The sequence below is a fragment of the Panthera uncia genome, assembly GCF_023721935.1.
Source record: "Panthera uncia isolate 11264 chromosome A1 unlocalized genomic scaffold, Puncia_PCG_1.0 HiC_scaffold_16, whole genome shotgun sequence".
NCBI lineage: Eukaryota > Metazoa > Chordata > Mammalia > Carnivora > Felidae > Panthera > Panthera uncia.
In genome coordinates, this window is record NW_026057576.1 from 5324192 (window position 1) to 5349114 (window position 24923).

Below are 24923 nucleotides of genomic sequence, written 5' to 3' on the forward strand. Positions count from 1 at the left end.
GTCCGTCTCTCTTAAAACAGCTCTATTTCTAGGCAGCACTCAATAAAATAAGTTGAATCAATTAATCCTTTCCAGCTTTAAAATGCTGATCTCTCTGATTCACGAATCCGTTTTCCAGCAGCAGTCCTATGTGACTTTGTGATATTAAATACATTTCCAGGAAGCTCAAATACAGGGATGTGAATGGCTCAGTGAGAGGAACAGGTGTTTCACGCTTGCGGGAGAAGCCAGGTATGACGTTCACTTACAGACTTGCAGGCAGAGGTCATTTGTTTCCTGGGTGGACCATTTGATTTTATTGAAAACAATTTTTAAAGTGATTGTGGTATATTAATACCATTAAATCATTGATGAATTTTGCCAAGTCTTTGGAAAGTAAATATTAAAGGATCAAATTATGATCAGGCTTACATTTTATTTCATCGTTTTGTTTTCAGCTTGTCCTATAAATTTTGTGCATGATGTTATAATTAAGGATCTTAAGGGATGAATTAAATAGAGAGTTATACAAAATTTTTGCCACTTGTCTTCCCCAAAAGAAAAATATCTGTAACTATAGTAAAAGACCCTGTCATCTTAATTAAGAGGCAGCTCTTTTCCTGTTTTTTTTTCCTGTCTTAATTATATTAGCTGTGCTGACTGGGATGTAATAACATGATTTTAAATTGATAATTCATGTGTAGAAGGCACTTGGCAGTAAAGTACAGAGCAGTATCAGTGGCATAACGTTGGCAGTAGAAAAATATAAATATAATCCAAATGCCAGCATAGAAATAAAGCCAGGACCAGGTAGTCAACGATTTGATAAAATGTTTTGGGAAATGCGGTCAATTACATTAATTTTTACACCAAAATAAAACATGTAGTTTACTTAGAAGTCATAGGACCTGGAAGTGTGTGTGTGTGTGTGTGTGTGTGTGTGTGTGTATCTACATACCATTAAAAATGGTAATCCTTACGTTTACTTACACTTCTAGCCATCATCCCTAAAGAAAACCTTTTTTAGATGTTTCTTCTGGAAGCTATCAGCTTGTCTCCAAGTAACATGCTTGTGCTATGTGTTGATTTCTCGATTTCAGACGTTGCCTTTTGACATCCTGTTCTGGCGGGTGAGGATTTCCCTCCCATATGTTACTGTCTGACCTCCCCTCTTCCTCCCTTCCAATATCGTTATAGCTATCATTTTAATTAATTTGGGGATCTGTGTGAGCCTCTTTAATAGTACGTAAATAATGTTCACTGTAGAGCCAAAAAATATGATTCTTTTTCCTTTCTTGCTCATGTTTCAGTGTTTCCCATAGTTTCAGAAAGCCTTTCTTTTTTAAAAAAAAATTTTTTTTAACGTTTATTTATTTTTGAGACAGAGAGAGACAGAGCATGAACGGGGGAGGGTCAGAGAGAGAGGGAGACACAGAATCTGAAACAGGCTGCAGGCTCTGAGTTGTCAGCACAGAGCCCGATGCAGGGCTCAAACTCACGGACTGCGAGATCATGACCTGAGCCGAAGTCAGACACCCAACTGACTGAGCCACCCAGGCGCCCCAGAAAGCCTTTCTTTTTTTATTCAAGTGTGCATGTGTGTGTGTGTGTGTGTGTGTTTAGAGGGGGTGGGCATGTGTGCACAACAGGGGAAGGGCAGAGAGGAAGAATCCCTGGCAGGCTCCACACTCACAGTTCTGAGCCTGATGCAGGGCTTAAACTCATGAACCAAATCGTGAGATCATGACCTGCGCCTAAACAAGAGTCGGACACTTAACCAACTGAGCCACCCAGGCACCCCATCAGAAAGCCTTCCTCTTTGTCTCGTGCTCTAACTGAATTCCACATACTATTAATACTCTCCAGAAGTTCCATTATGTTATGTATTTTCTTGAATCTCCTATCTACCTCTCCCTCCCTTTTTTTTTTTTTTAATGTTTATTTATTTTTGTGAGGGACAGAGAGAGAGAGGAAGCAAGGCAGGGGTAGAGAAAGAGACACAGAATCCAAAGTGGGCTCCAGGTTCAGAGCTGTCAGTGCAAAGCCCGACACGGGGCTTGAACTCATGAACCATGAGATCGTGACCTGACCCAAAGTCGGACACTTGACAGGTTGAGCCACCAAGGCACCCCATCTCCCTCCCTTCTGAAGACCCCTCTCCTCTGGACTGCTTATTCTTTAGGCCTTCTTCCTGCTACACAAATTTGTTTCCTGGATTCCTTGTTGTCATTATTCATGACTTCTTCACTCATGTTCCTGAAGCACATATATCAGTAGTTCCTTCAAAAGTGTTACATGGGTAGTATATTTCTGAGATGTTGGATATCTTTATTACGTGATTACATGTGATTGGTAGATGGTCTGGGTATAAAATCCTAGGCTGAAATTATTTTTTCTTTCAGAATATTCTCTCTCCTTTAGCCTCCTCCTAGCTGGCCAAAGAGAAGCTCGATGCAATTCTGATTCTCAATACTTTGTATTTACACATCAGAGTATTTGTCTTCTCTTTGTTCAGTGTTCTGAAATTTGCAAAGATGTGTGTATGTGTGTGTTAGTGTGGATCTCCTTTCCTTTATGTGCCTTTTCAACCTAGAGACTGGCTTTCTTTAGTGTGGGAAATTTTCTTTTATATATATTTGTGTAACCTCCTCCTTTTTACTTTCTGCATTATATCTTTCTATAGCTAAGTCGTGTAAAGAACCTTCTGGATTTTCTCCCAATCTACCTATGTTCTCTATAATTTAACTCTTACTCTCTTGTTCTCTTTGAGATTCCTTGACTTACTTCTAGACCCCCGCTATTGTGATTTGGGGTTTTTTTTAATGTTTTTCTTTCCTTTTAATTGGCAAGTCCTTTACTTTGTTCTCCCTGCTTTTATAGTAACACTCTGATCTTAGTTTATAGGTGTAATATCTTATTATACCTCCTTGAGGATATAAAATAAAATCCATATAAAGTTTTATTTTTTACCCCATATTAGTTTCTGTTTTATCTGAGTTTCTTTTTTTTTTTTGAAAGTTCTTCTTAGATGCTCCAATATGTGGTTTTAGTCTTTCCTCAATTAGATTTTTTATTTCTTATTTACATATTTTAACCTTCACCTAACAATGCAAACATTGAAATACTGAATAGTTAATACATAATAGTCAAAATATCCTTTAATACATTTCAGATTTGAATAAAATTAATGTGTGCTTAAAGTAATTTTGCTGCCTGATAAAAGGTGACAACTTTTCTCATTGTTGATCATATTTACTTTTCCTCTCCTGGAAGAATTTCCAAAAAAAAATCATGACAGTAATAGCAAACTTCTTAGCACATCTAGATGATGATAATTACTATGTCTGCTTCTTCAAATTCTATTGTGAAAAAGAGATTTACACCATCCAAGTATAAAGAGCACATCATTAATACTATATATGTTCATACACACTTGGATAATAACCAAGAGGACCTTCTCTGGAATGAATTCTGGAATTGTTCCCAGATGTTAATAATTAATTGTGTCGTATATAATGTTCAGGTTAAATTATGTATTATCTTATTTAGTGGAAGTCTAAGATTGACAAGTATCTGTAGCAAGACAGGATATTTTGAGAATTTAACTACTCATAAAACACGTACCATGCAGTAATTAGTGCCTTCAGCAAGTGCTGGTACTCTATTTAGTATTCTGGGTCTTTTGGCAAGATTGAAAAATGTTTCTGCTACTAGTTAAACTGTTACTCTGAAATCATAAATATACACACTTAAAATAGACAAGTTAGCTGTACCAATACCTTAAAATTATACTAAGTAAGCAATATTCTATTCTAAGTATTAATAATGCCAAAACTGGGCAAAGGCAATAGAATGGCCATCATAGTAGCTTGATTGCTATGAATTTATTAAGAAAATATTACTTGTTCCTTTTCAAAATAATAGCCACAAACAAAGAAAAGAGGGAAGAGAAAGGAAAAAATGCTCAAGGATGCTTTTCCACACGAACCTCCAAGTTTAATTGACCAACATCATTCTGCCTTATCTTAGCAACTTCGTGAGGCCTGGGACTGATGGGTGTTATCCACAGAGAGAAGTGATGCTCCTAACGTTGTCTCCCATTTTAATTCATTCATAGCTAAGCCTACCGAAGCAGCTCTCAGTGTGGGGCCTCTGAGGGAGGTGCCGCGGCTAAGGGCCAGAAGTTCACGGCTGGGAACACTGCACGTCACGGCTGGGACAGAGGGCAGAGTGGGTGGGTGCTTTTACAAAGTATGGCATGATTTTACCTTTTAGCGCATTATGCAGTTTGTCTCTGATGGGACAGACAGGGTTGTTGGGCTGGCGTGACCTCGTCTGTAACCTCCTTCCCCGTGGCCACTCTCCATGGTGGTTCTGGAGGTGGCCGTGTGATCTTGTTCTGGTCTGTCGTGTGTAAGTGGAAGTCTCTGGGTGGGACTTCCAGAAGTGCCTGGCCCGTGAATAAATATTTACTCAGGGTTGAAGTAAATGAAGTATAAACCTTAAGTACCGGTTATGAAATTTAATACAAAGTGCCTTTTCTTTGCTTCTATCGCCCCTGAGCTGTAGACGTTGCTGTCGTGCCAAAGCCCATCCCCGGGTTTCTTGCGTCCTCCTTGCACAGGGTCCCTCACTGGATCACTTCTGTTCCTGTTGATGTGATGGGTGTCTATTTACTAATATAGCAGATGTTTTTCTTATCTAAAACTCTCCCCCGAGCTTCAGCCTCGTACTTTGGATTTCTTCCTGGAGAGCCCACAGGTACTACATATTTCACATGCCCCCAACGTGAGCTCATCTGCTGCCCTCCCATCACCAAGCCTCACATCTAATCATGATCATGGCTGTGACTCCAGTCTCCCTTCAGAAGACTCTCTGAATCACCTGCGGCTGCCACTCCATATTAATCCCCTCAAACAGGACTTCTCAGTGTCTTTCTCTAAGAGTGTTCCCAGCTGTGATTCCTTCCCTTCATGCCTCTCGAGTCTGCCTCCTACACTCTTCTATTAGGTAAACTTCCAGAAAGGCAAGTGGCCTGTGTCACATTCCTGCCGAAATGCAGTTGTCCTGGGCTCCTGGTTGGCCTGAACAAGCACGTGCTAGAGCAGAAAGTCCTCCTGGGAACATATGAACCCCCCCCCCCCCCAGGAATCCATTGCCAGAGCTCACTTCCAGGGCACGCTCCTGCCCTGCCCCCCTCTCCATAGCCAACATGAAAAGCATACATCTCGCCTCTTCAGAAGCTCACTCTGGGGCATGCTCCATGGTACGAACAGATGTCAGCCACAAACCCAGGAGACTGCATTTATTGAAAAAATAAAACCCCACCTCTTCTACCCCACACAGTGGTCAGCAACACACGGCTCCTGAAGAATTATCCAGAGAGCATCTCAGTAAGAAGCAGAGAAGGTGGCTGTCCCATATTTCATGTAGATGCCATATCCATGACAATGCTCTGTTCCTCCCATTGATCTGTACCGGTGCCTGGAAGCTCAGAAGTGGCATGGTCATCGTGGATATGGATATGAACATGTCTATTTCAAGTGCAAATTGAAGCCAGAATTTTTTTCTGATGTAACCAGTTAGTTAAAAAGTGAAGGTAGGTGTTGGCAGTCAGGTTTCGGTGACTCTGTCCTACACTCAGAGAACCTCGTGCACAGAGAAAGCAATATAAGGTGGCCCTGTGTGGTCAGAGGAAACTGTTTTGTCAAACAATCATGTAACAGCAATAGTGTATTAAAAACGAAAAAGGTTCTTATTTTTCCCCAAAGTTTTATTGTGTCGGGTGAAAAAGGTATATCTAAATGAAACCATAGCAGGGATAACTAGAAGTTACCTGAAAATTCTTGGTATAGCCTTGAGGTATACTTCCTAGAAGTTACGAAAGAATTACTCTGGTGAATAGGTAACAAAATCCTCTACAAGCCAATGTTTTTTGTTTCTTTGCCTTCGGAAAACTTCAAAAAGGACCTAATCAAGATGTCAGCAGATAGATTATTTCCAATAACATTCGTATTAGAGCACTGTTTTCTTCTTTGGCAAGTGGCTCAGAGATCCAAAGTATTGATGGATATTGCTCTAACAAAACTTTGCATTCTCATTTCCTATGTGAGTTCTATTTCTCGGGACTTAAATCTGTAGAATAGACATGATGCAACGGGAATATTCTTCCACAGTTGCATAAACTAACGGGCTGAGAGGGGACCCAGCTCCATCTCTCTCATTAAAAGATGTATTTCCGACAAAATTTTATTTATTATTTAATGATTATCAAAATGTGTAGTTTTTTTATCAATTATATACCGCTAGTAATCGTGATGAAAACTAAATACCGAACTCTTTAGCACTTATAGCTATATAGCCGCAGAAAATTAAAGGAAAATTCATTGTAATTTCTATTCTTGTGCAGTGTGATAGGGTGATCAATATAAGACTTAAAAATACATTAAATTTGGGTTAAATCGTATTTGAGTCAAGTGGAATGGAAAACAAGTTCAAGACAACAAGAGTGATGTAAACTTTGTGACTATTAAAAAAGTATTTGTAGATTTCTTAAAGTGGATTATAATGGGCATCCACTTGTGGTACTTAGAATCCATTGAGTAGGTTAAAAAAGATTACATTTATTGTAAAATGCCAATCTTTACATATGCCAGAAATTATATCCTTTGCAACTACTTGTCCTTGTCATTAGAAAATTTACACGACCTTAAAAATGTATTGAGACCAAAGCAATCTACAGAGTCAATGAAATCTCTATCAAAATCCCAATGACATTTTTTTGCAGAAGTAGGAAAACTCATCCTAAAATTCCTGTGGAATCTAAAGGGACCTCACGTGGCCACAGCGATCTTGAAAAGGGAGGACAAAGTTGGGGGAATCATACTTCCTAATTTCATACCTTGCTGCAAAGCTACAATAATTAAAATAGTGTGGTAGCAGCATAAAGACAGATATATAGAGCAATAGAATAGAGAGCCCAGAAATAAACCCTTACATATATGGCCAAATGATTTTTGACAAGGATGCCAAAACCTTCCAACAAGGGAAGGACCATCTGTTCAACAAATGGTGCAAGGAAAACCACATGCAAAAGAAATTTGGATCCTTACCTTACACCATATAGGTGTAACTCAAAGTGGATCAAAGAGCTAAATATGAGAACTAAAACTATGAAACTCATAGAAGAAAACATAGAAGGAAAACATGACATTGGATTTGGCAATGATTTCTTAGATGTGGCACCAAAAGCACAGACAACTAAAGAAAATACAGATAAATTGGGCTTCCTCAAAATCAAAATTTTTGTGCATCAAAAGATACTGTTAATAGAGTGAAAAGGCAACCCACAGAATGGGAGAAAATATTTGTAGATCACGTATCTGACAAAGGAGCAATATCTAGTATATATAAAGAACTCCTACAACTCAAGAAGAAAGAAAGAAGAAACAAGAAGAAAACCTAATCCAAAAATTATTAAAGGACTTGAATAGACATTTTTCCAGAGTATATAAATGGCCAAGAAGCACATGAAAAGATGCTCAACATAAGGAAATGCAACTCAGAATCACAATGAGATGCCAATTCACATCCATTAGGATGTCTACTATTTAAAAAAGAAAGAAAGAAAAAAAGAAAGAAAAGAAAAGAAAGAAAGAAAAGAAAAGAAAGAGAAGATAGCAAGTGCTGGTGAAGACATAGAGAAATTGAACATTTGTGCCTCGCAGGTGGGAAAATAAAAGGGTCCAGCCACTGTGGGAGACAGTATGGAGGAACCTCAAAAATTAAACATAGAACTGCCTTATAATCCAGCAATTCTACCTCTGGAAATATACCCCAAAGAATTGAAAACAAGTACTCAAACAAATATTTGAATACTGAAGTTCATAGGTACGTTATTTACGGCAGCCAAAAAAGGTGGAAGCAACCCAAGTATCCATCAATGGATGAACAGCTAAGCCAAATTCTGCATTTATGTGCAATGAAATAGTAGGCGACCTGAAAAAGGAATGCAATTCTGATCTTCGCTACAACATGTCTTGAAAGAATTATGTTGACAGAGACAAGGCAGACACAAAAGGACAAATACTGCACAATTCCACTTACGTGAAGTAACGTGAATAGTTACATTTATAGAAACTGAAAGAAGAGCAGTTACCAGAGGCAAGAGGGGGAGGGCAAATGAGCTGTTATTGTTGATGGGAAATTCTAGAGGTAGAAGGTGGTGATGGTTTTACAACAGTGTGAATGTACTTAATACCACTGAATTTTACACTTAAAAATGGTTAAAGTGGTAAATATGAAGTTATGTATATTTTACCACAATAAATAAGTAAATATTAAGAGAGTTTTTCAGATTTGCAGCTACACTTAGGCAATAGATGCATAACTGTTCACATATTTGAATAACACCTGTCTAGTGTCCTTCGCAGTCTGAACCCAGCCCTCTCCTCTCACTTCATTTTCTTTGTAGCCACCTGGAAATTCACATCTGCTACAATTATGTACCTGTAAGGCCCTTTCTCCCCCCACCGATTTGATTAATGGAATCTGATACTCCCAAGTACCCACCACCTTCCAAAAAAGGTTCTTCCCATAGAGAGAACCCATCTCTGCATCTATTGTGTTCCCAAAGAACTTCTCCATACCTTTGATCCGTCCCAAACCTGTCCTCAACCAGACCGAATTCTTTAAGGGCCAGGATGTTACGTGCTCCGGCTTTGTGACTCCTACGCATAGCACAGAACATAATTTGGAGCAGGATCTTAGTAAATAGTTCGGTAACTGAACTTCTAAAAACATACGTGATTCTTTCCTTATAATTCTCCTCTGAGAGAGAAGGCAGACCTTTTCCCCACTTCCCAGAACAAGAAAATCAGCAAATGCCACACCTCGCTCGAGCTACAGGCGTCAGGTGGCTGATAGGGATGGAGGAAAACATCACAAATCTGCCTTCTTACGACCGGGTCTGTGGAGCCAGGCACTAAATCTTATCGTCAATATGTTAAGAACATTACTTTATTGGCTATAAAACACATGTTTTTGAATATTCGCCGTAGGTTTTGTCCATAAACGAAATGATCTTCTACATATTTCTGCTACCCCTTCCATAATAAGCCCCCTGCCGCTGTTCCAACGCCATAGTTTGGAAACAACTGTGTCATTAATGAACGATACCAGATCCTAACCAATGACCTCCAGATGAAAGGCTCATTATTTCATTACTGGTCTCCAGAGCTGTTTTGTCCCCTAACACTGTAGTACAGAATTTAGACTGAAGAGTTTAAGCCTTGAACTATTAAAAAAAAAAAAAAAAAGTAAGTAGTCCTTGACATAATTTGGAGTGATTAAATTCTATTGTGCCAAGAATTCCTTATTAAAAATCAATTTAATTGTGCATATACCATCTGGTCGGTATTATGGTCTTTTATGGGAAGGAACCATGATTTTGTATTTACCTGATGTTCTGTTGGATAAGCATGTAATTTTGTAAAAAGGGAGAATGTTGTGGCCCTGGAAAATCAGTAATTAAAGAAACTTTAAAGGTGTTTACTAGACTTCACTTTTGTGATGTTTGAGCTATAAGATTTAATATTTTAGGATTTTAATGGAAAAGAAAATGTTAAAGTAGGAAATGTTTCTGTGCACATCATATGCTACATTTATTTGCATGAATAATTTTTATCATATATTTTTGAAACTCGAGTTCCCTTAAACATAACTTAGATTGTCACATCAGTATTTGTGTTGTCTTTTTATTCAAAGAATTTGGATAATGAATGGTGAGAAGTTTGCCTTTGATTGTCGACTAGCTTGGTTTGAACTATATTAGTGAAAGATTGCCACAGTTTAGCTCACAATGTTGCAGGAAAATGTTTCAAGCCTGAGCGACTGCATTTTGTTATACAAAATGGGGAAGTTTTTTGCCGCCTGTTTTTCAAAAACACTTTACACCCTAATGTAAACAGGATCCTTTAGTTTCCTTACATAGCATTAGAGGCTTAAGATTTGGGTCATTTCCTTAAGTTTTTGGTCTGCTTATGTGCTTGTGGATGTGAAGTAGTTTGTTCATGTTACAATCTTCAAACGTCAGCGTTGTAAATTTGCAGCCATAAACATTGATTCAATTCTGAATTGCCTTCACTGCGATGTCAAAAAAAAAAAAAATCACTTGTGGGGCACCTGGGTGACTCAGTGGGTTGAACGTCTGACTCTTGATTTAAGCTCAGGTCATGATCCCAGGATCGTGGGATCGAGCCCCACATTGGGCTCCACGCTGAGCAGAGAGCCTTCTTACGATTCTTCATCTCTCTCTGTCTCCCCAGTTTACGCTCTCTCACTCCCTCTCTATTAAAACAAACAAACAACCTTGATATATAGGGCCTAGTGTTAACAGCTACCTATTTGGTATCAGCCATAACATCTCTAATCTTCCCTGTGCCCTGATTTCCTCGTTTGTGAAACAGGCACAAATGACCATCCTGCAGTGTGTGGTTTTCTTTCCATTTGTTTATTAAAAGAAAATGAAGCTAGGGGATTCAGAAAGTTGCCTGTGCACCTGTAGCAATTAAGTGCTCCAATGAGGATGAAATCTGTTTGGTCATTTCCATGATCTGTCCTGTACTCCCTCTCAGCGACCTTTCCCCTTTCATGTTAAATGTTAATATTCTGCACGTATTCATTTATTGAGTACCTGCACCGTGCTAGATTCTGAGTATGTAATAACCAGTGGGATCTCTGCAGTTCTCTGGCTTCATACGTCTTACCGACGGGGTGGTAGACAAGAGCGCCACAAAAGCTATAGGACATAACAAGCCAACGGAGAAATGAGCGTGGGACAGTGATAGAGAATGACAAGGTCTTTCCTCCTACGTAATTCTTTAACACTGATTTGTTGGAATAATAATAGAGATGTCTAAAGAAAAATAATTTCCCCTCCTCTGCCTCCGTTGCTGCCCAGGCGTTCAATAGGAGCAGTTTAGCTAGGCTACCTTTCTTTGCGCTCGTACAAACATGCGTAATTGTATGGCGTTTTTCTCGTGGTTTTACCAAAAAATGGATTTTATACCCAGGCTTAGTCAGTAGAGCATGTGACTCTTGATCTCACTGCTGTGATTTCAGGCCCTACGTTGGGTGTGGAGACTACTTAAAAAAATTTTTTTTTTTAAACTGGATCCTATACACATTACTTCATAACTTTCTTTTCGTTTATTTGCCTTAAAAAGCCCTTTGAAGTTGTATAAGTGTGTGGTGTTTGCCGCTAACATTGTACCTGTCCAGGACCTACCCAGAGAACATTCTCCAAAGATTTTAGAGCTGAAGCCTTGCCCATTTATTACAGTAGTTGCTATTTAATGCTGACCACTCGATCCCATAATTCACTGGACTGAAGACACTTGCCGGGAAAGTTTTTGGAGTATCTTGCTGTTACTACTGGTTTTTTTTTTTTTTTTTTTTTTTTTTTAAGTTTTCTTTATTTTGAGAGAGCAAGGGAGGGGCAGAGAGAGAGGGAGAAAGAGAGAATCCCAAGCTGCTCTGCACTGTCAGCGTGTCGAGCCTGACGTGGGGCTCGAACGCATGAACCGTGAGATCGTGGCCTGAGCCGAAATCAAGAGTCGCTTAACCTAATGAGTTAAGTCGGTTAAGGACTCTTCACCGATTGAGCCACCTAGGCATCCCCTGTTACTACTGTTGTTGTGGTTGTTATTATCATTATTATTATTATTATTGCCATTATTATTTCTGATAACTCTAGCTCTACAATAGCATCCCTGATTTTTTTCCCCTTGATTTCCTGTTCACCTACCTACCTGTCTACTGACCCATCTATTTATTTTGCCTTTTCTTTTGTCAGTCTATTTCTTTGGCATACATTCCTTCATTTACACACCCATAGATGTAACATTTCAAAAGATAAGTGCTTTTATAGACTTGCTACATTCACAGCCTAATAAAGACCTTCAGGGGCTTTTCTTCCCTATGCCTTTTGCTTTGTTTTCTTTTTGCTTTCCACTATTAACAACACTGCAAACCAGGCAGTGTTTTTACATACAGGTGCTTTTATTTATGAGAATAAATAGAATTTTTAGACAAAGTATATGCTTGTTTTTCTATCTTAATACACATTGCCAGATGAAATTCCAGAAAGATTGTGACACTCTGACTTTTAAACAGGGTATCTTTAATGCCAGTTAATCAGCTCAGACCTGATGTGCAAACCGGTAGATGATGATGTCATTGCCACTTCAGCAACAAACCATATGGCTGATTCATTTAATTATTCCCTCTCGGGTACTTTTCCCGTGTCAGCCCTCTACCACGGGTCTTGGAAGAACAGGGTAAACCGAGGAACAGGTCCCCCCCTTTCCCAAGTGAGGCAATCCTCTAAGTATGTCGGCTGTTAGCTGAGAACCTGAGTGCAGCAGGTCCGGCCCGCTGAGATCGTGCAACGCGGCCAGGACCTCTAGACGGGAGTCTGTGCAATTAGCCAAGACGGTTACTGCGTTTTTGGCAGTGAAGCAGCAGTTAAAGCAAAGAAGGATCTTTTTCCAAGAAGGAAAAGCCATTTAATAAGTTTGAGTCAGTTTGCTCGTAACAGCGCTGCATTTGAGGACCAAAAACCCCAGGAGCTTGGCAAGGCACAGTGCTTGGCTGGTGTTCCCACCAACTTACCAAGTCTGAGGCCAGCCAGGCAGAGCCTGGCTCCCTGTGCTTTGCCTGTATTCATTTAGTAACATTCCTAGTTAACAAGAACGTAAAGGCGGAGGAATCTTGCTCCCCATTAATCCAGAAGAGTGAAATGTAGTGGCTCTAAGCAAGCCGTGGTCCAGGGAGCTGTACATGGGAGGGGGGACGGGCCATCTGTTTGCACTGAGGGCCGTGTGTTGAGTGCAGGTAGCTTGGAGCTCGTGGTCCCACCAAAACTGGCATTGATGTTTAGGAACTGGGCGGTGCTTGCTTTTTTGTACACGAACTTACCATTTGCATACGGGTGCCCGGCGTGAAAGTCTGATTTTGTGCTGTGTCAGGGAACCACGGTGTACCAGTCTCATGAACGAATGAAACAAAAACTAAGTATGCTTGTATAAATTATTTGAAAGCACAGTGTGTTCTCATACTTTTTCCGTTTCACCTTTGGAACTCTTGCCAAAACGAAATCAGGTTTGAGCCTTTACCACATAAGAGAACACCCGGCTCGTGGGTTTTGAAATTAGGGGATGGATTTTTGTTTGTTTGTTTCGTTTATTTTGGTTTCGCTGTTTTTTTTTTCTCCACCAAATACTTCCAATGAAATAAACAGGTCCAATGGTCTAATGATGGATCATTTGAATGAAGGTTGAAATTGAATTGGAAATGTTGAGAATGAGCTTGTTTATACTTTTCAAAACTGCATCACCACCTGCAACTGATAAAAATTAGTACAAACATAGCAAAAATCTTTAAGGAGACGTGTGGCCAAGCAGTGCCAACTTGGACAGAATCGGAGCCCTGTGTAAAGGGAATATCCCCACATTCAACTAACCAAGGACGTTAGTCTGAAGTAAAGATTACAGTTTTTCACATGGTTCAGGATCGCTTGGAACAAAGGTTAATGCCAGGAAAGAGAAGGTCGATTTCTCAGGATTTTTCCCCCTTATTGTATATTTTCTGCAACGTGAGTGTCTTAGTTACACGAAATTCACTCTCAGTCTTTAGGGTAATTCCTCATTAGTGATTTATAAAGTTAGGTTTCTGACATAAGGATCTACATTTGTGAAGTTCTGGGTTCATATCCGGTGCTGCGGTGGCCTCTCGAGAACAGCGCCTGTGGTTCAAGGCCAGGGGAGAGTTCCTCAAAAAGAAGTGAAGCTCTTTTCATCCACACCCCGTCAACACAAATATAAGCATGGCTTCGCATAGTCTGTCACGTATCATTGTTTCGCTTCTAATAAACATCTGTTTACATCGAGATTTCTAAGTTGTATCAGTTTGACCTAATAAATGTATTTTTCATCCAGTAGTGGCACCGTTGACATTTTGGACCAGGTAATTCTTTGTTGTAGGGAGCCGTCCTGGGCACGGCAGGATATTTAGCCGAATCTTTCACCTCTACCCGCGAGATGCCAATAGAACCCTTACAGAGGTCTGCAGACATTGTCAGTGTCCTTCGAGACAAAAATCAACCCTAGCTGAGAATTACCGCTTGAAATAGTTATGTAAATAAAACATGAACATGTTTTTAAAACGTTGGGACTGGTACAAGAGGTAGGAGACGCCCCACCTCCTGTTGAAGAACACTGCTACTACCAGAAGATAATGGATATTAAGTTTCTTATGTGACCTCCAGAAAATTACCGTGTAAAATCTGTGCCGTACCGTCTATGTCTATTCTGTGCTGTCGTGACCTTTCAGCATATACCTTGATATTTTTCATTTTAATACATCCGTGAGACTTTGGTATTAAAGCACTTACAGTTTTATATCACTCTTTTTTTAACATTTTATTTTTGAAAGAGACAGAATGCACACAAGTTACGGGGGGGGGGGGGGGGGCAGAGAGAGACCAGGTTGGAGGTTCCAAAGCGGGCTCTACGCTGACAGCAGTGAACCCGATGTGGGGCTTGAACTCACGAACTGTGAGATCATGACCTGAGCTGAAGTTGGATGCTCAACTGACTGAGCCACCCAGGCACCCCTTAACATTACTCTTTCTTTTTTTTTTTTTTTATTTTATTTTATTTTTGGGACAGAGAGAGACAGAGCATGAACGGGGGAGGGTCAGAGAGAGAGGGAGACACAGAATCGGAAACAGGCTCCAGGCTCTGAGCCATCAGCCCAGAGCCTGACGCGGGGCTCGAACTCACGGACCGTGAGATCGTGACCTGGCTGAAGTCGGACGCTTAACCGACTGCGCCACCCAGGCGCCCCTTAACATTACTCTTTCTAATGTCTGCATAGTGTCGCATTGTTACAGATGAACCATAATTCATTTAGCTGTCAGTGCACAATGTAGGTTCTAACTTTTTTATCCTTCCGAATACCACAGTAAACCTGCTTGTATTTTCATGTTGAATACTATGTGATTACAGATATAAGATACAATCCAGAGTATATCCCTAAAAATGGAACCCCTAGATCAGAGGAAAAGTACATTAAATGTATTTGTGGACAGTGCTCTCTACGTTAGCATCTGGCTATGAGGGTAGCTATTTCCCCACATTATCAAACTTTGAAATCTTTGCGCATGATATCCCTGTGTTTGTATCATAAAAAGTGAGATTTCCTGTATTTATAAGTTGTTTTTTGTCCACTGTGATCACATTGTATCTGTTCTTTGCCTATTTTCCTAACAGCTTATTGGGCATTTCCTTTCCCATTTGTAGGAACTCTTTATGTATTAAGGAAATTAGTCCTTTGTCTTCATAGATGTTACAAAAATGTTTGAACTAGTTATTCCTTTTCTTTCAAGTTTATTAATATTTTTTCTATAGAAATTAATTGTTTCAAATTTAGCCCTCCTTTTGTACAATTTCTGAGTTTAAGGTCTCCAGAGAGTTTCACATACGAAAGCACTTTTTCCCCCGTTTTCTCTTAATTCTTTGAATTTGGTTTTTTATGTTGAAATGGTCAGGCCATCCGTAATTAACTTGAGTATGCAGAGTGAGAGAAAAATACCGCATAATTTTTTTCTAAATAGTATATCATGCTGTGAACAAAATTACCTCATATTTGGGTGCAAAACACTAAAACTAGATTCGTACTTGGTGCTTGCGAAGAACCAAGGAGAAGCCATGCTGTCAGGATAGCAGGCAAAGACCTACCTCGTCTGTAGGGCTTTGGAAGTCAGGGTTGTGAATTTGTGATTATTCAAATAGTATCTCTTTCACATGTTACTCTGTACACAGCACATATTTTAATTTTTTTTAATCCACCAGGCATTAAAATTTTTTTGTATTATTAATACAACAGACACACTTAGTATTACTTCCGTCATCGCGTTTTCATCGTGTTTTGGGCTCTTAACGTTCCCTTTGTTTCTGTCTTTGCCTAAGATTCTTGTCATGCTTTGTTGCTAAGGACGTGTCAGCATTCCCACTGGCCTCTGGTATTGTCTACAGCTGGAGAGGAATGATCCTTCCCCTTGTAGGTTAACTGCTTTTTCTGCCAAAATATAATAAGAATCGATCTTTCAAAATTTTAACCCATTAATTGACATATCAGAATGTGGGTAGCTGTTGATCTTTCTTTATCTGTGGTTTTGTTTCCTGGAGACAAATGGTGCTCACTCTGTTGGCTGAGCAAGGTATTGGAATATTTCAGAATTTTTCTTTTATTATATCTTCGAACATTTTGTTTTCTATCCTACTTGTTCCTTTATGTTTTTTTAAGGTACACCCTTTTGGAGTTTTCCGGTTATCTTTGAGAGATTGTCAGCTCTTACAATGAATGTTAACCTTTTGTGCTTTGACATTTGTTCTCCCAAGCCCTCCCCACCGCCATCCCTAGGTGCGCTGTGGGCACTTTGAGTTCTGGGTGCCTCCCCCTTTATAAAGTGCCTTTAACCTGCAACATTGACTTTGTCTTACTTGTTTCCTCCTTTGATAGCTTATACATCTTACTTTAGCTCTTGTTTCAATGAAAAACCACATTTTCCTTAGCTCTTTTATGCCTGTCAAGAACATTCAAGATATTCTTCTGCCCTGTGACCTGGTTTTTTCAGTAAAGATTATTTCATATTCATGTCATGTATAACGTATGACATTATATATTTTATATGTATATAGTTATACATAATTATATGTAATATGCAATGTCATACATAACATATACATATTCTTTCATAAACGTATGTTTTCCTTATTATTTTGTGAGCATATCTAGGGGGCAGGGGCTGCAAAATTGTCTCAGAGTGCTTGCTCATCAAAGGTTCTGCCTCCTCTACATTGGTCAGCTGTCATTTTGCATCAGTGAGCCCCTCTCTCCCCCCGTCTCTTCTTCTTGGGCGAGTTGGAGGGCGATGTGTCTCACAGTGAATGTCTGCATGTTACGGGTTTTCTGTTGGACGAATTTGCATTTATTTCTTTTCAGGTTCCCTCCATCACTGTCTGCCAAGTTGTCAGCCATTTCTGCTCCCAACTTTACCCTGCCATCCCCCTCGCTGCTTCTTGGGGGAAAACGGCATATGTGTGTACATTGTCCTTCAACCTCACTTTGCTTGCTGTGGTGAATGGGACAAGGGACCTCAGCCGTGACTTGTCCCTGCTTCTAGATTTCTCCCTTGAACGTTTTCTTTTAATGTTTTATTTATTTTTGAGAGCAAGAGAGACAGAGCGTGAGTGGGGGAGGGGCAGAGAGCGAGGGAGACACAGAATCCGAAGCAGGCTCCAGGCTCTGAGCTGTCAGCATAGAGCCTGATGCGGGGCTCGAACCCATGAACTGTGAGATCATGACCTGAGTTGAAGTCGGATGCTTAACCAACCGAGCCACCCAGGTGCCCCTAGATTTCACCCTTTAAATGAGAGTTGGTCAGCGATTTCTTGGATTGTTGCCCTGTTTCCTGGAAAATTTTTTACTCTGTAGGTATATTACTCTGCTGTTGGCAGTCCCCCTTATTTGAGCCTATCTTGTATTATTTCTATGCTGTGTCACGTGTAGTTTTAATAAAGGCTATCCTATAGTTTCATTGAAAATAGCTGATTCTGGGGTGCCTGGGTGGCTCAATCAGTTAAGCGTCTGACTCTTGATTTCAGCTCAGGTCATGATCTCACAGTTCTTGAGATCAAGGCCCGCATCAGGCTCTGTGCTGATAGCACAGAGCCTGCTTGGGATTCTCTCTCTCCCTCTCCCTCTCTTTCTTCCCTTCCCTCCCCAAAATAAATAAGTAAACATTAAAAAAAAAAGAAAATAGCTATTTGCTATTTTCAATTACTTTTGCTGTTTCCAGTTGATATTAGGAGAGGGGAGAGCGGTAGAAATAATCACTACCTTCAACAAAAGAATATAAATCAACAGAATTAAGCAATATAATAGTTAAGTGTTCATTAGATATTTATCAGTGTTCGCTCACTTATTTGAATAGGAGAATGTAAAAGTATAACACAATCTTGGGAAAATAAAGTGAAAACTCTTGAAACGGTTTACAAATGTGCTTGAATCAGATGTGGACCCAGGCTCTCCTCGCACTAAAAGTTTGGCTGAACTATTGATTACCAAGGCCTCGAGTGGTTGGCAAGCAGTGTGATTGGAATGGTTGTTTTAGGGACAGCTGATATCCGAACAGGTGTCGTCAAAATATTCTGAGTGCAGAACACAGCATAAACTTCTGATTCTTAGTTCCCTGTCAGTGTTTCTTGACAGAGAACAGCCGGGCCTCATGGGGGCCTCTTGGGAGACAGTTGGGTTTAAGAGTGAATAAGCGTGTGGGAGGACTTTTGAGGGTCCGCAAGGTCAGCAAGCTTATCTCAGGTTTAGGAGGGATCCCTAGTAGTTGTTTGAACTAGGGGATGAGATAATCAAAGCTATGCTTAAGAACACTTCATCTGGCAATTGAATTGAGGTGTATTTCATTCGACCCCGTTGGGACTCGGCGAATCCTTTGTACTAGCTATCGGATTCTGTACAGTTGTGCAACGTAGGCAACAGTTCCTCTCTCAAGAAGCTGATTTTGAAAAATCAGACTCGGCAAAATTTTCGTAGCAGAGTTGGTCTCAACTCTTATTATCATGGGGTAGCTGTTCTGTGTTGCCCGTGTATTTCTCCCATAGTAATGGATTCAGTCTGTCATGATTTTATACCACTAAGGTGAATTCCGTGATTCCCGTGGGATGCTTTAAAGTCTAGCCCCGGATCATTGGAATCCTGTTGTATCCCATAAATTTAGATGACTTTTGAAACAGCAGCATGTTGTATTCCGTTCTTCCATATTCTCTCCCTTCTAAATCAGGGTTTTGTCCATCCTCGCGATGGCTCACCCCTTTTCTGTTGCACTCTCATTGCTCCATAGCTTCTCCTGGTTATGCCCGTCTGATGGCTCCTTCTCTAACGTATTTTTATCCCCGGGTATTTTGCTCTGCAGTTGTTTTTATGTCAGTCGTGCTTAATCAATTAGAATTATAGTCTACTTGAAGACATAAATAATCGTCTACATTTTATTTATTTATACACCCATGTTACTCAAGAAGATGATTTGAACATGTTCCTTTTGTATTACTGTGTTTTGACCTTTGCTGAGGTGGTGGACGTTTGATTGAGGAGGGTCACGATTTTATGAGCTAAGAACATAAGTGACCAACAGAGGAGTTTTTGTTGTTTTTTTTATTTATGGTTTTTATCTGTTTGAAAGTCCTACAAAGATAAATCGCCTTTATCAAATCAACTCCATGGGGAAAAAGAACACGAATTCTGAGACTCTTCCAGTCAATGAGAAAGCGTTGCCACGAAACATAGTCGATGTAAATGAAATATAAGTTGCTTTTCCGTAAAGATGTACATATTACCTCTTAAAATTGATGTATGCGTTAAATATAAATTTTCCTTAAAATACCGGTACCCGTAATATCGGGAACTTGCTTTTTATGGAAGAACGACCACCACGTCCTGTGGCTCTTTATCCCTCAGCAGCTGTGTCCAGCTGGTGGTCCACATTCCCCCCACTCCTTCTTCAGTGAATGGAAACATTTAGGTCAATATTGATACAAAACTTCTTGAACTTTCTTCTCTTTCAGCTTTGGTTCGCCTTTGTTAATGGATTTTCTGGGCAGATTTTATTTGAACGCTGGTGCATCGGCTTGTACAATGTGGTAAGCATTCCCTGTCTTTATCTGATAGCATGCGAAACTTCAGTGACATTCCTTTACTGTTTACGTCTGGGAAGTGTATCTAAGTCAATCATCTGTATACATAGCGGGCAGCACAAATACCTCTTTAGAGCCTTTGTTGCTGCGACACATCCCGCAGAAGCCCAAGCTCTCCACACATGGTTTCAATCATAGCAGATCATTCTTGAATAACCCCATGAAATTATTAACCCATATATCTTGATAATAGACCCTTGTTACCTCCTGACTAAATGCCTGCACAACATTTCCATGTTTTTAGCTCAAGTAAAAATTTCTGAGCTACATCTAAGCCTGTTCCGCTTCGTAATTTTATTTCTGAATTCTTAAACATAGATAATGCATGTAGAGTATGTAACCCGGTGTCCATTCGTCCTTCTTAGAAGAGTATCTGTCCTTGTGGGAGAATGTTGTCTTCCACAGCTAGTGCTGCAGTCGTGAACACTGACTTCCAGCTCCCATGGTGAATGATAATCAGCTTGTTTGGTATTTTTCATGATTTTAGAGTTCTTTTTTCATTACTTCCCTATAGTGGATTCAAAAGCTAGAAAGAAATAGAAACCATAAGCCAAAATGGCGAAGTATAGCTACTTAGCTGTTTGTTTTTCTGGCAGGAAGAACCAGGGTGCTGTAGCCTGGTGCTCTAGAGACCCCAGTACGCAACATTGCGAGTTGTGCTTTCCCACTTCTTTTGGACGCTAACTCTGGCATTGCCTGCCCTGTGGGAGTGTATAGTCAGAAACAGCCATCATAGGAAGCTATAGATGGAACTTACCAGACATACAGTGTACATTGTGGGGCTATACATATTTATACCTTGTATATACATTTTTGGCTGGATGTTCTAGTCATCGGCTCACATAATCTTTTTTTTTTTTTTCTTCTTCTTTTTCAGTAGCAACCATGCTAGGGGCCAGGTATAAAATGCCGCATAAGATAGGTTGCCCCAGCCCTGTGTAGCTTGACGGGATAAGAGGGTCAAATGGGTAGACTAAGCTGCCACTGGGCCTGAGTTCAGATCTGATCTTGGGTTTACACAGTGTTGGTGAGTTAGTCGGTGTGCCGCTAGCTGCTAAGTAGGCTGGCACATTTATCGCGAATACGTAGGCTCAAAAGGCAAAGGTGACAGGTGGGGAGAGTGGGGCCGAATCAGTGCCCGTTTCTCACCTGTGCTGGAACAGCTGTTCTAACTCAGCTACCACATGGATAGCGGCTCGAGGACCTCCCCTCGGACAGATTGCTAACTTTGCAGGGCCTAAAACTGTTTGGGGCAGATGAAAATTAGTCTCTGCTCCATAATGATTTAGTGCTGGAAGGGGCCACATCCATGCCCGCCTACGGATTTGTAAATAGGAAGCTGAGACCCGTGAGACTCTGCCTGAGAGCTAAGGACTGGTGTAGTGTCGCCTGGTTGGATGATGCGTGGAGGTCAGCCCCCCTTTTGTGTTCAGGCCTGAGAGCTGGATCCTTTACTTAGCTGTGTGCAGCCGTGGACAATTCACACCAATCCAACAAACTTGCGTTGAGGGCCTGCTATGCATAAGATGCTGATAGGCTTGGACAGTGTCGGTCAGAATGCGGTCCTCACACCGCTTAACCAGGATTTGTGTGAAGATGCGGACGCCTGAGCCCCATCAGAGCTTCTCAGAGAAGTTTGAACACACTTTTTTAAGGATGGTTGTGCGTATGAAAGGTTACGACCCACGGTGACCTTTGATCCCTAGGGCTGGGGAGGTGTTGTGTGCTCTCTGTGTCCCCCAGACTATAGAAAAGAGGATATTGCACTAGCGAAGTAAATTTCAAGGTAAAATGGCCCTGCACGTCTGTCACTAAGACCACAGCACAGGTGTTGGAGGGAGCCACCATGCAGAGCTGGGACAGTCAAGGATCTGTGAAGTCAGAGGGGTTCTGGCCCCCAGAAGTCAGTCATGCTGGAAGGGCCAAACCTTTTGAGAACATGGAAGATTGTCCCCATAGAAATTGTTTTGGTAACTTTTAAAAAAAAATTTTTTTTTTTAATGTTTATTTTTGAGAGAGAGAGAGAGACAGAGCACTAGTGGGGGAGGGGCAGAGAGAGAGGGAGACACAGAATCGGAAGCAGGCTCCAGGCTCTGAGCTGTCAGCACAGAGCCTGACACGGGGCTCAAACTCACAAGCCGTGAGACCATGACCTGAGCCAAAGTCGGACGCCCAACCAACTGAGCTACCCAGGCACCCCTGTTCTGGTAATTTTTGTTTGAAATAAATTGAAACTAAGAGAAATAGGGGCGCCTGGGTGGCTCAGTCGGTTAAGCGTCCGACTTCAGCTCAGGTCACGATCTCGCGGTCCGTGAGTTCGAGCCCCAGGTTGGGCTCTGGGCTGACGGCTCAGAGCCTGGAGCCTGCTTCCGATTCTGTGTCTCCCCCTCTCTCTCTGTCCCTCCCCCATTCATGCTCTGTCTCTGTCTCAAAAATAAATAAACATTAAAAAAAAAAATTAAAAAAAAAAACAAAGAGAAATATTGCCAAAAGAGTACAAAGAACTCCTGTATTCACATTCATCGATTATTACCATTTTGCCCTCATTTGCATTTCTCTCTCCTTACGCGTGCATAGGTGCAAACGCCCACCAAGGGCACGCATGCACACACCCACAAGCACGCATGTGCACGCACGCACCCACCCCCACAGGCCCTCATGCATACACACACACCAACACAATTATTTTTGAACCAGTTGAAAATAAGACATCAGGCTCCTTACTGCTTAATGCTTTGGAACACAGTTGCTAAGACCATTCTCTTATATCACCACAGTATAATGATCAAAATCTAAAATTTAGAATGGAGGGGCGCCTGGGTGGCGCAGTCGGTTGAGCGTCCGACTTCAGCCAGGTCACGATCTCGCGGTCCGTGAGTTCGAGCCCCGCGTCAGGCTCTGGGCTGATGGCTCGGAGCCTGGAGCCTGTTTCCGATTCTGTGTCTCCCTCTCTCTCTGCCCCTCCCCCGTTCATGCTCTGTCTCTCTCTGTCCCAAAAATAAATAAAAAACGTTGAAAAAAAAAATTAAAAAAAAAAAAATTTAGAATGGATATGGTACTATTCTCTGATCCTTATTAGTTCATATTCCAGTTTTACCATTGTTGTTCCAATAATGTCCTAGTTAGCAGTTTTTTCCCCACTCCTGCCTCAGTGCACAGAGACCCAGTACAAGGGTCTCTGAGTTTGGGACAGTTTGGGACGTCTGAGACGTTCACTAGTGACCCCTATGTGGGGCTGGATTTCCTCTTTCCATTTTCTCCAAACAGCGTTTCTGTGTTACTTTTTCTTCTTCTGTATATGCTCTTTAGATTTGATTCCCCAGGCCAGCTAAAGTAGCGAGTCATGGTTTATCATAGCAGATTAAATAGCATAAAAACTGACCTGAAACTCTTAAATCTCTCCAAATAATGAATGAATGCCATCCATTGGATTCCCATCATATCTATAGTCAAATTTCTACATCATTTTATTTTATAGTGACAAGAACCACCATGATCAGATGGATTTCAGCTAGATTTCATCTCTTATTTTATTGAGGTAACTCTTAATGTGCTTTGAACTGTTTGAAAAATTATCTTATTTAATCTTATCAAGCCAGCATAATTTGAAGGAAAAAACTATGGGCCAGCCTCATTTGTAAACAGAAATATAAAAATTCTAAATAAATTGTCGGCAAATAGAGTTCAAGAGTGTATCAAAAGAGTAAAATATTTGACCAAGTAGGATTTATTTCAGGAATACAGGAGGTTCAAAATTTTTAAATCTTTCTAAATATCAACAAAAGAAAAAAGAAAAACATGATCCCATCAGTAGATGCTGAGAAAGTATTTGAGGCAAGTCAGCTGCCATTCCCCAAATAAGGACTCTTAAGTAAAATGGGAAAGAAAGAAGCCAATTAACTATAATCCAGACTATTTATTAAAAAAAAAAACAGTAGCATATTACCATAAATGGTAAAATTCTTAAACTATTTCATTTTAAATAAGAAATTAGTCAGGGATGCCTGAAATCACTATATAATTCAGCACTGGTTTTGGAATTTTCAGCAATTGCCAAGAAAATTTAAAAACTATTACTAGAAAAAAAATGACTTCTGTGCTTATACAAATATGCACACAAAAAGTGGCCTTTTGAATGTGTTCACATATGGCTGTATATCTATAAAACCCCAAACATATCAATAAATACTAGAATTATAAGAGAATTCATAAGGTGACTAGATCCATAACCAATAACTTCTTTCTATCCTAACAATCGATAGCTTTTTTAACTCTAGCAAGGAGACTTAGAAATGCAAAGGAGTAGTAATTCCTTTCATATACATTGTATAGGAGTAATTTTTATGGTACCAAATAGAAAAAGAAATCCAAAACCTTACAGAAGTATACAAAATAGAGGAGAACAGCTAGCAAGGGATATTATTCTCTTGTATGAGAATACAGTGTCATAAAAAAAAACTCCTCTAAATTGATATATAAATATGTGTATTCCAAATAGAATCCCAGTGATTGGGGCGGGCGGGGGGGGGGGGGGGGGAAGTTGCTCAAAATGATATCAAAGTATAAGTGAAATTAACAAGTACTTGAGAACAAATACGCAGAGTACAAAAAAAGAATCACAAGGGTCAACTTCTTGTCACTAAACATCAGACAATATTGGCTCAGTTGGTTGAGTGACCGAATTTGGCTCAGGTCGTGATCTCACGGCTCCTGAGTTCAAGCCCCGCATCAGGCTCTGTGCTGACAGCTCAGAGCCTGGAGCCTGCTTCGGATTCTGTGTCTCCCTCTCTCTCTGCCCCTCCCCCTCTCACTCTCTGTCTCTCTGTCTCTGTCTCTCTCAAAGAATAAATAAACATTAAAAAAAAATTTTTTTTTAAACTTCAGACAATACTATAAACCTGTTGTAACCAAATCAATATGATCCTTACATGAAACTGCACCAATAAGTTAGAGAATCCAGAAGAAAATTCCAGTTTGGGATTCCAGATCTACAATATGTGAGAATTAAATAAACGTCAAAGGTGCTATTTGAGGAAGAGTTTGGATTAATTGTGTTCTGACAACTGGCTCTTTATTTGGAAAAAATAAAATAAAATTGGATGCCTATCTTAT

At 40.3% G+C, this 24923-nt stretch overlaps 1 protein-coding gene across 1 annotated transcript in view; it reads left to right on the forward strand.

The window, feature by feature from the left end:
- Positions 1-24923, forward strand: part of LOC125934215 (phospholipid-transporting ATPase IB) — a 433509-nt gene that overhangs the window by 243464 nt on the left and 165122 nt on the right. Inside the window, exons 27-28 of the mRNA XM_049647534.1 lie at positions 19301-19409; positions 19683-19757. Coding sequence (XP_049503491.1) covers positions 19301-19409; positions 19683-19757 — 184 coding nt within the window. The remainder of the gene's footprint in view (positions 1-19300; positions 19410-19682; positions 19758-24923) is intronic.